Raw genomic sequence first — 16227 nt, 5'->3', positions numbered from 1 at the left:
AGGAAGCTAGCTAGGAGTGAGTGTTTGAGGGAAGGCCGGAGCCCACTCCCTTGGAGGGTGCCCCAGTGGATGGAGCCGGGGGACAGCAGGGTCCCCAGGGCCACCCAGAGAGCAGGTGCCTCTTGGTGTCTGAATGAGTAACCCTCGTAAGGGGGCCTGCACCCATGGCATCAGTGTCTCTGTTTTCCAAAAAGGTAACCCCTGTCCCCTGTCCAGGTCCCAGCAGCCAGCACCCGAGACTGAGCCCCAAGTCTCCAGTTCTCAATGATACCACCTCAGTTCTAAAAAAAAAAAAAAAAGTCGGGGACAAGGAGGGCTTGGCAGAAAATAAATAAAATTCTTTATTAATGTCCTAAACACACAGTACAAAGAAGAGATCAAATAAGACCGGGGAGAGAGCGAGGCCCTTCCCCCTCCCCCTGCCCCTACACACCTGATCAATAAATACCCAGAAGTCCCAGCCCCAGCTCAGTCCAGCCTGCGGAGTCTGGTGTCACCGCCCACCCCCCTGACTTCACAGAGGGTTGGGGGGTGGGAATGAGGTCCAGAGAATCCCCGCCCGGCTGCTCGGCGGGCCTCACACCTGCACGCGGTAGCCCCCCGACCGCCGCCTGCACAGCCTGCGCACGCCCACCCAGTAGAGGGTCAGCATCATCACCCAGTAGGCCACGTAGGCGCCGGCGCCGGCCGCGAGGTGGCGCGCCTCGGCCGCCCGCGAGGGCGCGCTCCAGTCGGCCGCGGCCTCGTGCGCTACGCTGCGCGCCAGGCCGCCGAGTAGCAGCAGCGCCCAGAGCGCCAGCGGCAGCAGCGGCAGGTAGTTGGCGGCCAGCTGGCGGCGGCCCGACGTGCCCCAGCCGCTCTGGTTCATGGTGAGCAGCGCCAGGAACTTGGCGGGCAGGAGGCCGCCCATGTAGAGGGGCGCGTAGAGCGAGAGCAGCACCATGCGCACGCAGCCGCGCAGCCAGGCCGCGAAGGCCGCCTTGGCCAGCGCCACGCCCTGCACGCACAGCAGCACCCAGAGCAGCGCCCAGGGGCGGCCGGCGTAGAAGAGCCGCAGCACGGTGGCCGCCACGAAGAAGGGGAAGAGGCCCGAGACCACCGCCTCGTAGGTCATCCAGGCGTGGTGCCGGTGCCACCAGAGCGCGTTGTACAGCCACTCGCGGAAGTAGGACTTGGACCAGCGCGTCTGCTGGCTCAGCCAGCGCAGGAAAGAAGAGGGCGTCTCCGAGTAGCAGCGGGACCGCGACGTGTACCTGCGCACGGGGGCGAGACGGAGAGGGGGGCGGTGTGCATGGCGGCGGGGACCCCGCAGCGCGCTGGGGGACGCCCAGGACAGGGAAGCGCCAGTCGCCGAGGACCAGCGTGCACTCCTTGCGCGGTGGTGCTAGCTGCCAGCTCTTTGCACGGTGACTCACGCCCAGGGTCATTACTCAGGGGGCTGTGGTCGTCCACGCCATTACTAATGCTAGCGCTAACGTATTAGTAACACTCTGCATTGAGACACAGGACCTAGCCTAGTTCCTGGCTGGGACCATTGGTGCCCTTGCTGGGGCTGTGGCAGACATCACTAATCAATCCCGTGCGATTTCCAGCACCCCCTTTGTGCAAAGCCATCTGGCCAGCGGTCAGAGTGTCCTCTCCCCGAAGACACTACTTGGCAGTGTCCAGCCTCCTTCCTGAGTGACTGGGCATCCTCTCCCCTCGCCTCCTGTGGTCTGTGTTCAGAACAGCTGCCGGGGACGGGGTGGGGGGGGTGTCCCGTGTCACCCCTTCGCTCAAGTCCTATAAGGTCTCACTTGGTACGGCCCATTGTCCTGTGATTTCTTTTGAATTTGGAGACCTCTTTCTCTCACACACACCCTGGTGCCTGACCCCTGACCACTGGCCCCTGACCCCTGACCCTGGCCCCGGCCCCGACCCCTTGAGCTTACTTGGTAGCATAGCCCATGCTGAGCATGCGATTGGTGAGGTGCCGGTCGTCCCCAAAAGTGCAGTGGGTGCCCAGGAACTTCTGGTTGTACCAAGCCTCGAGGAACTGCTGCAGGAGGTTGTTCCGGTACAGGCCTAGGTGCAGACGGCAGTGCAGGGCCATCAGCCTCAGCTGCCACCCACAAGGTCCCCAGCGCCAGCCCCTACTCCGTCCTCAATCATCGCAATCCGGATCTCAGCCCCAGGGCGTCCTCAACCCCAACCCCATCCCACCTTGACTGTCCCTGAGCCACACCCACTGTGACCGCCAGGCCACCCCAATTTCACCTCCTGAGCTCCTATCTATTTTCAGCCCCATCCCCAAACCCAGCTCCAGCCCCGACCCTGGCCCCATCCTACCCCAGCCTCAAGCCACATCCACATCCCACCACCCTCCACCCTTACCCCAGCCTCTTCCCCCCACGGCCTCCACCCCTCCAGCTCCCCGGCCTGCTCACCCAGGGGCCCGCTGATGCAGGATACACAGTGGAAATAGCTCTGACAAGCCCGCTCCACGTTGAAGGCCACCCAGTACCGCAGGCTGCTCAGGAAGCTGACCCAGGAGTCCAGGGGGTTAAGGATACGCACATCTCCCCCGACAGCCCCTACCCGGGGGTCCTCGTCCAGCACACGCACCAGCTCCAGCAGAGCCATGGGGTCCAGCCGAGTGTCCGAGTCACACACCTGGGAGTTGGAAGGGGCCGAGGTCAGGCCAGACCCCCCCCCACACACACACTCAGGGGAGACGCCTGGGGGTGGGGCGCTGGTGGGGGGATGAGAGCAGCCAACCAGGACGTCGTTTGGAATTTCTGAAGTCACTTTCAAGGTCTGATGACATTTTCAGATGGGGTCTAAGACCCCTGCCCTCCTTTAATACCTTCCTACGGTGTGTGGGTGAGACCTGTCACTCGATTCTAACCCAGAGAATGTGGCGAGTTTGACCGGCTGCGGCCACAGCAGTTGCACTGCCCCAGGTGGACACGGTGCAGGTGTTTTGCAGTGCTGTTAAAGCCCCCGATCTGTTGGCTCTAAGTTGCTCAGAGGTCGTCCTGGGCAGGCCTCACCCAATCCCACAAGCCCTTGCAAAGAGGACACACATGCTCCTCTTGCTAGCCTTGGCACAAGTTCAGTGGCTGCAGAAAGTAAACTGTGCGGGAGACTGGCGCTGTGGGCAGCAGGATGAACCATCGCCTGCAGCGCCGGCCTCCCATAAGGGCTCAGGTTCAAGCCCCACCTGCTCCACTTCCAATCCAGCTCCCTGCTCATGCTCCTGGGAAAGCAGGGGAAGATGGCCCAAGTGTTTGGGCCCCTGCACCCACGTGGAAGACCCAGAAGAAGCCCCTGGCTTCCGTCTGGCCCAGCCCTGGCTGTTGCAGCCCTCTGGGGAGTGAAGCAGAAGATGGAAAACCCCTCTGTCTCCATAGCTCTGCCTTTCAGGTTAAATAATCTTTTTAAAACAATGAACGGGTTTGCAAGAGGAAGACACAGCTTGGGAATACACTTATCAGAGGGCCCCCAAGACACTGGCAAACTGTGAGATCGGTGAGTTTTGTTTCAAAACTGCCAAGGGTGTGGCCATTTGCTATGCAGCTACAGAAAACTAACGTCACTTGTAACTAAATGAATCTCAACTCCCAGCGGGTGAATGAGTGACTAACGGAATAAAAGAAACTCTATTCTGGAAAGGTGGGACGCGGATGAGCCGAAGATGGAAGCCAAGACGGGAGAGAGGGAGGAGAGAGGGAAGGGACACAGCTCTGCCCCAGCGGATACATGAGGCACTGCGCGGCTGGGTGAGTGGGTGGATGGGCGGGTGAACCGGCGAAGGGAAGCAGAGAGGACAGAAAGGGGAATGAGCCAGTGGATGGCGGAACGCGTGAACCAGTGACTCTCCCTATGGAATGAACGGAAAGATGACAGCGGACGGGCGGACAAGGGAGACCCGGCTCTACCTGGGGCGCACGAGCGACTGCCCTCTACCGGGTGCACGGCCAATCGCCGCGTGCGCGCAAGAACGAGGGCGGGAAAGAAATACACTCACCTGCACGTAGTCCACCGAGTCGCCCAGGGCCTTGAAGGCCGTGTACATGACCTCGCGTTTGCCGCCCCAGCGCTGCGCCACGCACACGCACCTGCGCGTCCTCACCAGCGCCTCCACCGCCAGCCGCCCGGGGTCCTCCGCCTCCACCTCCCGGTAGGCGCCGGCGCCCAGCGCGCCCGCGGCTGCAGGCTCCCAGGGCTGGTGGTAGTTGCCGTCCCACACGTAGGTGGCGGGGTCCTCATCGGCGAAGACTTCCCGGAACATGTCGACCATGTAGAGGTCCTCGGCACGGTTGCCGTCCACCACCATGAGCACGCGCAGCCGCGCGCGTGGGTACAGCAGCGCGCGGGCCGACACCAGGCACTGGCGCAGGTACGCGGGGTCCTCCTGGTACGCCGAGATGGTCAGCGCCACGCTGCGGGCCGTGGCTGCGTCCGGGGGCCCCCGCGCCGCCGCGCGCCGCGCCGCCGCCGCCACACGCCGATGCTCCAGGTATGCGAAGAGGCTCTGCGCCACCAGGTGCGCCGACAGGAAGGCCCCGTAGAGGCCGAAGGCCAGGAGCCCGTGGCGATCGGAGGCCAGCGGCACGCCGGCCGCGTAGGCCCAGGTCATGAGCCCCAGGATGAGGAGAGCGAAGGCCACGGTCAGCACCCGCCGGGCCAGGCCGGAGCAACGGCGCACTGCAGGGATGGGCTTGGGTGCGTCCTGCAGGGGGGCACAGAGAAGGGAGGGGGAGTTCTGAGCGCCTCTTCCGAGAAGACCTCCTGGGTTCCCCCACCCGGCCGCCGCTCAGTAACGTCTCTTTTCGGGACAAACGTTGGTTTCATTGCTAGATTCGCCTCTAATAGTGGCAGGGAGCTGCGTTCCATGGCTGATCTTATCCCGTCTCATGCAAACGACTTTCCCCGCATTTTGGACACCTCTTAACATGCGCAAAATTCACCCACAACGGAGCATCACGGGTTAATCAGCAAGGGGTTCCCACCCTGCTCCTCGGTGGCGCACAGAATAAGGGTTGATCTGACAAACAGCAGCTGAGGAACTTGGCCCGGGCTCTGTCCCAAGCCTTTTATATGAACTCGTTTTAACCTGGCAGCATCTAGGAAGGAGGGACTTGGATTATTATTATTACCCCCATTTTACAGGTGGGACAACTGAGTCACACAGAGAGGCCGCAAGCTGCTCAGGTCCCACCCGGAACCCAGATTTGGACCTTGCGTCCAGCCGCTGAACCGCAGCCTTAGATAACGGACTTTGTCCCTCAGGGAGGAGGTGAGACAGGAGGTGTGGCTGGCTCAGGAAGAGCGGCTCCCGGGCGGAGGAGGCCCCTCTCTGACTCCCCAGAGGCCTGGCCTGGTTCACCCTCTCCACTACCCTGCCTCCAGCAGGGCCAGGTGCCCACTCTGTGTTGCTGGAAGGACCCTGGGTGGGAGGGGAAGGGTGCCTTGCGGTTTTCATCTGTCCAGTGGGTGGTTAGCACCGTTCACCTGCCAGACGCCACCCTGTGAGGAAGGCACTGTTCCCATCTCCAGGTGCAGATGAGGAAGCTGGTGCCCCGAGGTACCCCTACGGGAATTAGGGCTCCCGGCCCTCCTGCCCCCTGCTAGCTGAGCTGCCCCCTGTGCCACCAGTTCCTGCCTCCTGGGTGTTTTGTAGGGTGAAGCAGTCACTCAGATGTGGACCTTTGATGTCCAAGGCTGGCATCACCCACATGTGGCTACGCAGCCCGAAATTACTGAGCAACTGATTTTAAAAAAAACTTTGATTTGGGGGCCAGCGCCATGGCTCACTTGGTTAATTCTCCACCTGCGGTGCCGGCATCCCATTTGGGCACCGGGTTCTAGTCCTGGTTGCTCCTTTTCCAGTCCAGCTCTCTGCTGTGGCCCCGGAAGGCAGTGGAGGATGGCCCAAGTGCTTGGGTGCCTGCACCCGCATGGGAGACCAGGAAGAAGCACCTGGCTCCTGGCTTCGGATCGCCGTAGCTCCAGCCATAGCGGCCATTTGGGGCGTGAACCAATGGAAGGAAGACCTTTCTCTCTCTCTCTCTCTCTCACTGTCTAACTCTGCCTGTCAAATAAATAAACCCTTAACAAACTTTGATTTTAACTCATTTAAATTTTTTTTATTGTTAATTTCAGTTGAGAGACAGACAGAGAGCTGTCTTCCATCCACTGGTTCACTCCCCAAATGCCTGCAACAGCTGGGCTGGGACAGGTCAAAGCCAGGAGCCCCAAACTCCATCGGGGTCTCCCGTGTGGATGACAGGGGCTGAGACGACTGGAGACATCTGTGCTGCCTCCCAGCATAGGCAGTAGCAGGAAGCTGGAGTCAGAAGAGGAGTCAGGACCCTCCACCCCCTCCCCCCCAGCACTCAGCCGGGGATGTGGGCTTCCTGAGCCGAGTCTTAGCCCCTGTGCCAAGTCCCTGTTCCTAGTAATCTGAATTTAGAAACTGGTGCCCCATTCAGCTATTGGAGTTTGCAACAAGTTGCACACACATGATGCTTTTTCAACTACAATTTTACTAAATCTAAATCCAGATCAAATATTCCCAATGAAGATGTCACAGTGGACCAAGATGTGTGATAAATAAGTGTGAATTAGGAAATGTGTGAATTAGGAAAAGTGTGAATTAGGAAAAGCAAGTAACATATCCCATTAGTCACTTTGTATTGATTATATATTGAAGTTTTTTTTTTTTTAATTGAGAGCACAGGTTGGCATGCTAAGGACTGCTAAAGCCTGCCAACTTAGATTTTGCTTTTCTTTTTTCTTTCTGTTTTTACAAACTTTTAAGTCAAAAGAAAGTGGGCAGTGGGGAAGCCACTGCCTGGAGCACTCCCACGTGGGAGTGTGTGGACTCAACTCCTGTCTCTGCTCCTGATGCGAGCCTCCTGCTGCTGTGTGTCCTGGGAATCCAGGGTGGTGGCTCCAATACTTGGGTCCCTGCTGCCCACAGGCGACCCAGAGGAGTTCTAGGCTCCTGGCTTCAGTCTGGCCCTGCCCTGGTTGTTGTTGGCATTTGCGGTGGTGAACCACGGAGACTCTCTCTCTCTGTGTGCCTGGCTTTGTCTCTCTGCCTTTAAAATTAGTAAAAATAAATACATTTTAAAATTTAAAAATCATAAGAGGACTAATTTTTCGTGGTAGATGAAAATAAAATTTTAGTGCCCTGGGATTGGCGCTGTGGCACAGGGGGTAAAGCTGCCACCTGCAGTGCCAGCTATATATGGACGCTGGTTCTAGTCCCAGCTGCTCCACTTCCAATCCAGCTCTCTGCTGTGGCCTGGGATAGCAGTGGAAGATGGCCCAAGTCCTTGGGTCCCTGCACCCATGTGGGAGACCTGGAAGAAGCTCCTGGCTCCTGGCTTCGGATCGGCGCAGCTCTGGCCATTGTGGCCATCCGGGGAGTGAACCAGTGGATGGAAGACTTCTATCTGTCTGGTTCTGCCTCTGCCTCTCTGTAACTCTGTCTTTAAATAAATAAATAAATAAATATTGATTTATACATGTTTATGGCTGATGCTACATGACAACATGTATGACTACGAGAAAATTTGCAGTCATAGGAAGTGATTCTCAAAAAGCTCATTTAAATGTGAGTTATGAAAAAACTATGCATGGATTTCAATTTTTTGCACCAAAATAAAGGGCTTTTTAAAAAACACATTTTAAAGAATTTTTCATTATTGTAAATCTATGTTTTAGCATTTTTATTTTTTTATTTTTATTTGTTTATTTTTTTGAAAGGCAGAGTTACTGAGAGAGAGAACAGAAAGGTCTTCCTTCCGTTGGTTTACCTCCCAAATGGCCGCTATGGCCGGTGCGCTATGCCAATCCAAACCCAGGAGCCAGGCGCCTCCTCCTGGTCTCCCATGCGGGTGCAGGACCCAAGCACTTGGGCCATCCTCCACTGCCTTCCCGGGCCACAGCAGAGAGCTGGACTGGAAGAGGAGCAACTGGGACAGAACCCGGCGCCCCAACCAGGACTAGAACCCAGGGTGCTGCCGCCACAGGCGGAGGATTAGCCTAGTGAGCCAAGGTGCCGGCCTAGCATTTTTATTTTAAGCAGTGGAGGTCCCAGCCACAGGGCCACTTCCCAAGTGTTGCTAACAGCCAAGGGTGCCTGCGAGGCGGGAACACAAGCCAGGGCTCCCACATGGGTGGCAGGGACCCAAACAGTTTAACTTCCACTCTGCCTCCCAGGGACGGCGCCAGCGGGAAGCTGGGGTCAGGAGCCGAGGGCAGACAGTGTATGGACGTGGGTGTCTGAGCAGTACCGCCCAACCCCCAGCACCACACTCATCTTTTAATTCCATTTCTCCACGGACCTTCAGGAGTGCCCCCACATCGGGGCTCACATTCTGCTTCTTACAGACACTTAATGGCTCCATAGTAACCCTCAGTATTTTTCCTTCTAGAATCTTCCTTCCTTACTACTTTGCCTCAAAACCTGGCTCCTCCCATGTTCCCCGGGATAGCCTAATTCACACCAGGGGTCAGAGAGCCAGGCAGGGACCCGGAGGGTCATGATTCCAGAGACACGGATGAACACATGAGTGGAACCCCCACACACACATGTGCTCATGCATGGTGACATGCAGAATGAAGCGCCCTCTATGGGACAACCCCCAACGACACACACACCTGGGCTCAACACAGCGATCCCGGGACCCCTGCCAAGGGCCACACCGGGGCGAACGGGCAGCCACACGCCTGTCAGCAGGAAGTGGCGGCACAGAGGTGCCCGTGTGGGGACAAGCACCCACTGTGGGGCTGAGACCAAGGCTCAGACAAGGAGAAGTTTCAGGGGAAAAAAACGATCAGCTAAGACGAGATTGAAGGCCAGGAAATTGCCCCGTTCATTGATCAAGAGTAGCTGATTTCATTCAGATCCACTTGAATACAGAAACCCGGACTCCCATGTCACAGGCAGACGGCTCTCCTCTCTCCCTCTCTTCCTCTCTCCCTCTCTCCCTCTTGCTCACTCTTTTTCTCTCTGTCTCTCCCTCTCCCAGGGAACGCCAGCACCCACAGATCTAGAGACAGGTTAGCATGTACTAAACAGGTCTGTGTCACATGTCAGGCCATGGGACAGCTCCCACGCATGGCGCTGCACAAGAGTGCACTGGGGAAACTCGCCCGCACACCCGGGGTACACTCACACTCTGACGGATCCCCCCATGGTCACAACGTGGCAGCCATCACTCGCTCCCTCGCACACACGCACCTGTGTCATCGCCGCAGGTCCAGCTGCTCTCTCCTCTCCTCTCCTCTCCTCTCCGGCGTGCTCTCCCAGTCTCTCTGTGGCCAGAGAGCCAGAGGGGGGGCATTTGAAGACCAAGCGCAGGCGGGTGTGGGAGCAGGGGCTGATGTCAGGCTAAGCTGGGCCAGGGGCTCTGAGGTCACAGCGGAGCCAGGCAGCTCCACCCACTTCCCGCCATTCCTCCCACCCCCTCACCAGACAGACTCCCTTCCCAGTGCTCGGTCTGCCTTGCTGCTGCTCCCAATCCTGGCTTCTCCTTCTCCCCTGCCCCCCCTGGCCTGTCCTCCCCCTTCCTCCTCCAGCCCCCCTGCTCTGGGAAGTTCCCCTGCTCGCTCTCTCACCCCACCCCCGGCTCTGTATTCCCCCCACTCCTCCTTCTCCTTCCTCTGAATTCCGCCTTCTCTCTCCCTCTCCATCGCCTCTCCCTGCCCTCTCTGTTTCTTCCAATTTCTGCATTCCTCTCTCCACCCCCCCCCCCAGCTCCCTCTCTCTCCCATCCTCAGCTCTCCTCCCCCTTCTTCCTTTCCCCGTCCCCAGCCCAACTCCTCCCCACAGCTGCACCCCTCCTGTCCCCAGGATCTGCCTCTGGGTTGGGTCCCCCTGGGGATGTGTCTCAGCCCCTGGCAAATGGAGTGAAAAGCACACATGTGCGTGCCTGAGGGTGTGACTGTGCGTTTGCTGGCGTGTGAGGCACGGCTGCCTGGAAGCAGAGCCCTGAGTGAATGTCTGTGTCAGTTCCGTGCCCTAGTGACGCGGGTCTGCGTGTGCGTGTGTGTGTGTGCACCTGCCACACTCTGCACAGAGGCCTGGAGCCGAGGTTTTCTCCCTGAGGACTGGGGGTGAACTCAGACGGATGTGGGCCGCCCGTGGGGGAAACTGAGGCCCAAGAGATGGGAGAGGCCAGGGGGAGGGGCTGGCATGTCTGGGCCCCCAGCCCCTCAGGATCAGAGCTGTGATAAAGACCAAGTTCCTCTTGCCTTGATTTTAAGAAATCTCATTGTCTGATGGCGTCTTTCTCCATGTCTGCGAACTGAATGTGCGACTGATCTCCTCCATTCCTCTCTCTCCCTCCCTAACCCCCACCCCCCCGCTACCTGCTTCTCTCTGGATGTGCGTCTGTCTCTCCAGACGCCTGCCCCTTGGCACTCCTGACTTCCTTACCCTTTGTATTTGTATTTGCACCTGTCTGTTTGCCTGTCTGTCTCTGTGTGTCCTGTCTGTCCGTCCCCTGGGCACTATCTCTTTGCCTTTCTCCATCCCTCCCCTCCCGTTTCTCTCTGTTTTTCTGTCTCAGCCTTCCTATGTCTCCTGACCTGCCCTGGGGCTGTCCCCCCCCCCCCCCCGGCCAGAAGCCAAGTCCTCACATTCCGGGTTCCCTCCCCCCGGGTGGGTGGGGGGGCAGCTCCAGGCTCAGCCTCTGCCCAGCTGTCAGGTAAAAGGCTGAGCAGAGCCAGGCGCTGCCACCCACCGTTGCAGGAGGGGCCTGGGTGTCTGACGCAGAGGCCGGAGCCCTGGCCGCCCTGGTGTCTGCTGCGTCAGGCTGGGGGGAATCCTCCTTGGAGAGGCGAGCCCAGGACAGGAGGAGGGAGCACCCCAGGCCCCGCCCACGAGCTGGGCATTGGGCTGCCCAGCCCCACGCCCTCACCCTGCCTGGGTGGAGCAGCTGTATAAAACCAGATGTTTCTAAAACCAGAGTGTGAAGGAGGGACCAAGACGGTAAACTCCAGGCTCTCAGCCCCCTCCCTCAGACCCAGGGGCCCAGGCCTCCAACGCCTCCTCCCTTAGACCCCCAAGGCCAGACCCCCAGCATTCTCCTTCCTCAAATCTGGGAGACCTGGCCTTCCGCCCCTTCGCCCACAAACCCATGAGCCCAGGTGCTCCAGTGCCTCTTCCATCAGACTCAGCTGTCCAGCCCCCATTGCCTCCTCCCTCAGACCCAGGAGTCCAGGTCTCAGCCCCTCCTCTCTGACACAGGGTCCAGGGCCCCAGTACCTCCTCCCCCAGACCCAGGAGTCCAGGTCTCAGCCCCTCCTCTCTGACAGAGGGTCCAGGCCCCCATTGCCTCCTCCCTCAGACCCAGGAGTCCAGGTCTCAGCCCCTCCTCTCTGACACAGGGTCCAGGGCCCCAGTACCTCCTCCCCCAGACCCAGGAGTCCAGGTCTCAGCCCCTCCTCTCTGACAGAGGGTCCAGGCCCCCAGTGCCTCCTCCCCCAGACCCAGGAGTCCAGGTCTCAGCCCCTCCTCTCTGACACAGGGTCCAGGCCCCCAGTGGCTCTTCCATCAGACTCAGCTGTCCAGCCCCCAGTGCCTCCTCCCCCAGACCCAGGAGTCCAGGTCTCAGCCCCTCCTCTCTGACACAGGGTCCAGGGCCCCAGTACCTCCTCCCCCAGACCCAGGAGTCCAGGTCTCAGCCCCTCCTCTCTGACAGAGGGTCCAGGCCCCCAGTGGCTCTTCCATCAGACTCAGCTGTCCAGCCCCCATTGCCTCCTCCCTTAGACCCAGGAGTCCAGGTCTCAGCCCCTCCTCTCTGACACAACGTCCAGGCCCCCAGTGCCTCCTCCCCCAGACCCAGGAGTCCAGGTCTCAGCCCCTCCTCTCTGACAGAGGGTCCAGGCCCCCAGTGGCTCTTCCATCAGACTCAGCTGTCCAGCCCCCATTGCCTCCTCCCTTAGACCCAGGAGTTCAGGTCTCAGCCCCTCCTCTCTGACACAATGTCCAGGCCCCCAGTGGCTCTTCCATCAGACTCAGCTGTCCAGCCCCCAGTGCCTCCTCCCTTAGACCCAGGAGTCCAGGTCTCAGCCCCTCCTCTCTGACAGAGGGTCCAGGCCCCCAGTGGCTCTTCCATCAGACTCAGCTGTCCAGCCCCCATTGCCTCCTCCCTTAGACCCAGGAGTCCAGGTCTCAGCCCCTCCTCTCTGACAGAGGGTCCAGGCCCCCAGTGGCTCTTCCATCAGACTCAGCTGTCCAGCCCCCAGTGCCTCCTCCCTTAGACCCAGGAGTCCAGGTCTCAGCCCCTCCTCTCTGACACAAGGTCCAGGCCCCCAGTGGCTTTTCCATCAGACTCAGCTGTCCAGGCCCCCAGTGCCTCCTCCCTTAGACCCAGGAGTCCAGGTCTCAGCCCCTCCTCTCTGACACAAGGTCCAGGCCCCCAGTGGCTTTTCCATCAGACTCAGCTGTCCAGCCCCCAGTGCCTCCTCCCCCAGACCCAGGAGTCCAGGTCTCAGCCCCTCCTCTCTGACAGAGGGTCCAGGCCCCCAGTGGCTCTTCCATCAGACTCAGCTGTCCAGCCCCCATTGCCTCCTCCCTCAGACCCAGGAGTTCAGGTCTCAGCACCTCCTCTCTCAGGCACAGGGTCCAGGCCCCCAGTGCCTCCTCCCCCAGACCCAGGAGTCCAATATCCCAAAATTCCTTGCAGGAAGAGATGGCCCAGGCTGGAGCAGCCCAGACAAGACAAGGATTGCAGAACAAGGACAGAGGAAGTCAGCGCACCCCCGCGGGCGGCAGCCCCCTCTCACAGAGCCCTCCACTTGGGCGATACCTGGCCCACAGTGGCCTCCCGAGACCACCCGGGAGACTCCGGGTGTGGTTCACAGGGTCCAGGGCAGAGGAGCAAAGGGCAGGGGAGATAAGGCACGGCGAGGCCATCTCCTGAGCTCGGACGGGTGGGGCTCCTGGCCAGACGATGCCCGGCACCCAGAGATGACTCAGCCCTGGGCCCTGCCCTTGAGGGGGGTGCCAATCTGGTGGAGGAGACAGCTGTGTAAACAAGGAGCCACATGCAAGTATGGAATGCACAACCCAGTCGGGGAGTCAGGGAGGGCTTCGTGGAGGAGGTGATCCTGACAAATGAGGAGTTAGCCGTGGTCGCAAGGCAACCAAGGCCAGAAATGTGGTCAGTCCAGAAAGTTCAGGATGTGGGGGAAGCGAGGAGGTGGGAGTATAAGGTGGGAGGAGGGGGGGCTTATTTATTTTTAAAGGTTTATTTACTTATTTGAAAGAGAGAGAGAGACCTTCGACCTACTGGCTCACCCCTTAGATGGCTGCAACAGCCAGGACTGGGCCAGCCCCAAGCCAGGAGCCAGGTGCTTTCTCCAGGTCTCCCACGTGGATGCAGGTACTCAAACACTTGAGCCATCCTCCACTGCCTTTCCCAGGCCATTAGCAGGGAGCTGGATCGGAAGTGGAGCAGCCGGGACTCGAACCGGTGCCCATGTGGAATGCCAGTGTTGCAGGTGGCGGCTTAACCCCTTATGTCACAACGCTGGCCTGTTTCATAGCTTTTAGTTCCTGGTTTCCACACGCCTTTGAAACACTCTTGTGCATCTGCAGTGTTCAGTGCCACGCTTGGGTACGTGGGTATGCTGTGGGACGGCTGAGGGAAGCTGCCTACCGTCCACAGAGCAGGCAAGGTGCAGCGCCAGCTCTGGGCTGTGGGTGGGGCGGGTGCGGTAGAGGCACCAGGGGTTCCTGGCTGGGTACGGCAGAGGCTGGTGGGGACACACCAGAGACACCAGGTCTGCTCTGCCCTCTGCGCTCTGCGCTTGGATGGAGCTGAAGCCACAGGACGGCAGAGGCCGGGAACAGGGGGCTGTGCATGAGCCCGGCAGGTGCAGTCGGACTCTGGGGACAGGGATAGGCATGGGGGGCCCCGGGGACCCTTCCTCTGAGCTCGTCCCATCCCCTTGTCACTGTGATGCCCGCTGCTTTCCCTGCGGCTCTCCCAGACTCTCTGGCCCATGTCTGTCTGTCTGTCTGTCTGTCTGCATCCCCGCCTGTCTCTCCCCCAGGCTCCATCTCCCTGTCTCTCTGACCCTCCCTCCCTCTCCCTGAGTTGCTTTTCTGTCTCTGTCTGCCTCAAGTCGTCACACTGCGGGTTTCTCTCTCCGCAGGGGCCGGGGGAGGGGAGGGGAGAGCAGAAGGAAATTCAGAAAGTAGGGAGGGGGCTGGGGAAGCCAGGAGAGCAGTGGGGGGGGGGGGGAGCCAGCCAGGCAGCTGGGACCCCGCCCCGCCCCAGTCACTGCGGTCCGGCCGGCCTGGCCTGAGAGGGACAGGAGGGGACCAGAGACAGGGATGCCGCGACTGGCGGGAAGCTGGCCGCCCTGCACTTCCAGGAACCGGGAGTGCTTGGATCACTGTGCGCCCAGGGGAGCCCCGGCAGGCAGGAGTAAGGGGTGGGGGGGTTTCCTCCCACGCATGCGCGATCTGGGAACACCTAGGGCTCTGAGATTCTGCAGAAGCCCTGGGCGGGAGGCCAGCACTGGGGGCGGAGCCTCCCCCGAGTGCCTGTTGGGAGGAGGCGGGAGGAGCCGGAGGGAGGAGAGGACCCGCTGGTTGGGACCCTGCGCCTGCCACGCTCTGCACCCAGCTTCCGCCATCGCTGTGCCCCTGCCTGGAGGGGAGCAGGGCCAGAGGGGACTTCCTGTCTCAGCAGCTCTGTCTGCGCCCTGGACCGCTTGCAGACAGGGATAATGAGGCCTGGGGAAAGTACTTCCCCGGCCGGGCCTCACGGCCTGGGCCAGCAGACATCAGGTCACAGAACCCGGGTGTCACCGAGTCACATGGGCACCGAGAGCAGGTCCCTGTGGGAGAGGGGGCTGGACTCCTGGGTCTGAGAGAGGAGGGCTGGGGCTGGACCCCTGGGTCTGAGGGAGGAGGGCTGGGGCTGGACCCCTGGGTCTGAGGGAGGAGGGGCCTGGACTCCTGGTCTGGATAATGGCTTCGGGCACACTGATGCGCACTGCAGAGGAGGCCTGGCCCTGTGGTTTCTTGGGTCTGACAGACAGCTGTCCAAGGTGGAGTCCCCCTCACAGGTGGTTTCCTGGTCCCTTACGGCTGCCACACCTCTGCTGCCTCCCAGCCCCTAGGCCCCAGTGGGCGGGGCCGGCAGCCAGGACATCTCTTCACTCGACATACACATGACCCCCGTGTGAAGGGTTCACGGCCACCGACCATCACCATGCAAGCCAGGAGGCACGCAGCCCAGTGGCCCTGAGACCCAGCGTGGGGAGATGAAGCTTCCCCGGGGCCGCAAGCCGGAAGTGCACCCCGCACCTGCGCTTGTCAGCACGCAGCTGGATCTGCGACCCATGGCGCCCAGCGCATCTGGGTGCTGGGCCTCGCCCCTGCGTGTTCTGCCTTTCTTACAGAAGGGATGCCTCTGGGCGTGCAGGAATAAACCGCAGCCTCCCGCCCGTGCCTCGCATTGCCCTGTGTGCTTCCCCCACTTAGCACCCCTGAGAGCGCGCGTCCCCACCTGCAGTGGCTGCCTGGTGGCCCCTGAAGCCACGTCCGGGCCCTCGCCCCTAGAACTGGTGGATTCAGAGAGGTGGGCTTGGCTGATGGCAGGAGGTTACGACCTCCATAGCAGGTTCAGAGTGTCCCAGGGCCGCTGTGTGACACGCAGGGAGGGGTGTGGCTGGTCGCAGGGGAACATGCGGGGAAGACAGAGGTGTAGGGGCTGGAGGGTGAGGCGCCTGTGAGTCAGCCCTGTGTCTTCCTGCGGCTGCCATGGTAACCAAGTACCCCAAACCACAGAATCGTTGCTTCACCGCTCCGCAGGCTGGGAGTGCAGGACTGGGCCGTTTCAGCCACACTGTTTCTTCTGAGGGTGGAGACACAGCCTGTGCTCCGTGCCTCTCGCCGGCTTCTGGCAATGGCAGGTCTCGGCAGGCCTGGACCGGTGGAGGCTTCACCAATATCTCTAACGCCCTCCTCACACGGTGCTCCCGGTGCACGCGCGCCTGCATCCGGTTTCCCCTTTGCATGAGAGTCCGCCCTACACCAGCTTGCTCTCAACTTAAACAATCCGCAGTCACCCTGTATCCAGATAAGGCTGTGTCCTCAGGTCCTGGGAGCTTAGGACTTCAGCCTGGGAGAGGGGGTGGGGACACAATGTAATCCATGTCCCCAAGGGCCCCCAAGGCTTCCAGACGGAAGCTAGGAGCAGGGTGTGG

General features: G+C 60.4%; 1 protein-coding gene across 2 annotated transcripts; it reads right to left on the bottom strand.

The window, feature by feature from the left end:
- Window positions 1-317: 317 nt before the first annotated feature.
- On the bottom strand, window positions 318-9515 carry HAS1 (hyaluronan synthase 1). Of its 2 annotated transcripts, XM_051836595.3 has the most exons (5): window positions 9239-9515; window positions 4010-4714; window positions 2427-2652; window positions 1932-2064; window positions 318-1253 (listed from the first exon to the last, which is right to left on the bottom strand). In XM_051836595.3, the coding sequence occupies exons 1-5, from the start codon at window positions 9245-9247 to the stop codon at window positions 578-580; spliced, it is 1749 nt and encodes a 582-aa protein (XP_051692555.2). In that variant the 5' UTR covers window positions 9248-9515; the 3' UTR covers window positions 318-577. The 2 variants fall into 2 exon arrangements, with proteins under 2 accessions (XP_051692555.2, XP_089175485.1); XM_089319359.1 differs by lacking the exon at window positions 9239-9515 and having other exon boundaries at window positions 4101-4411.
- Between the last annotated feature and the right edge of the window lie 6712 nt (window positions 9516-16227).

The sequence above is a fragment of the Oryctolagus cuniculus genome, chromosome 18 (genome assembly GCF_051225735.1).
Source record: "Oryctolagus cuniculus isolate XC-2025 breed Fujian yellow rabbit chromosome 18, ASM5122573v1, whole genome shotgun sequence".
NCBI lineage: Eukaryota > Metazoa > Chordata > Mammalia > Lagomorpha > Leporidae > Oryctolagus > Oryctolagus cuniculus.
Note: the sequence above shows the minus strand (reverse complement) of the source record. Positions and strands in the feature narration are given on the sequence as shown.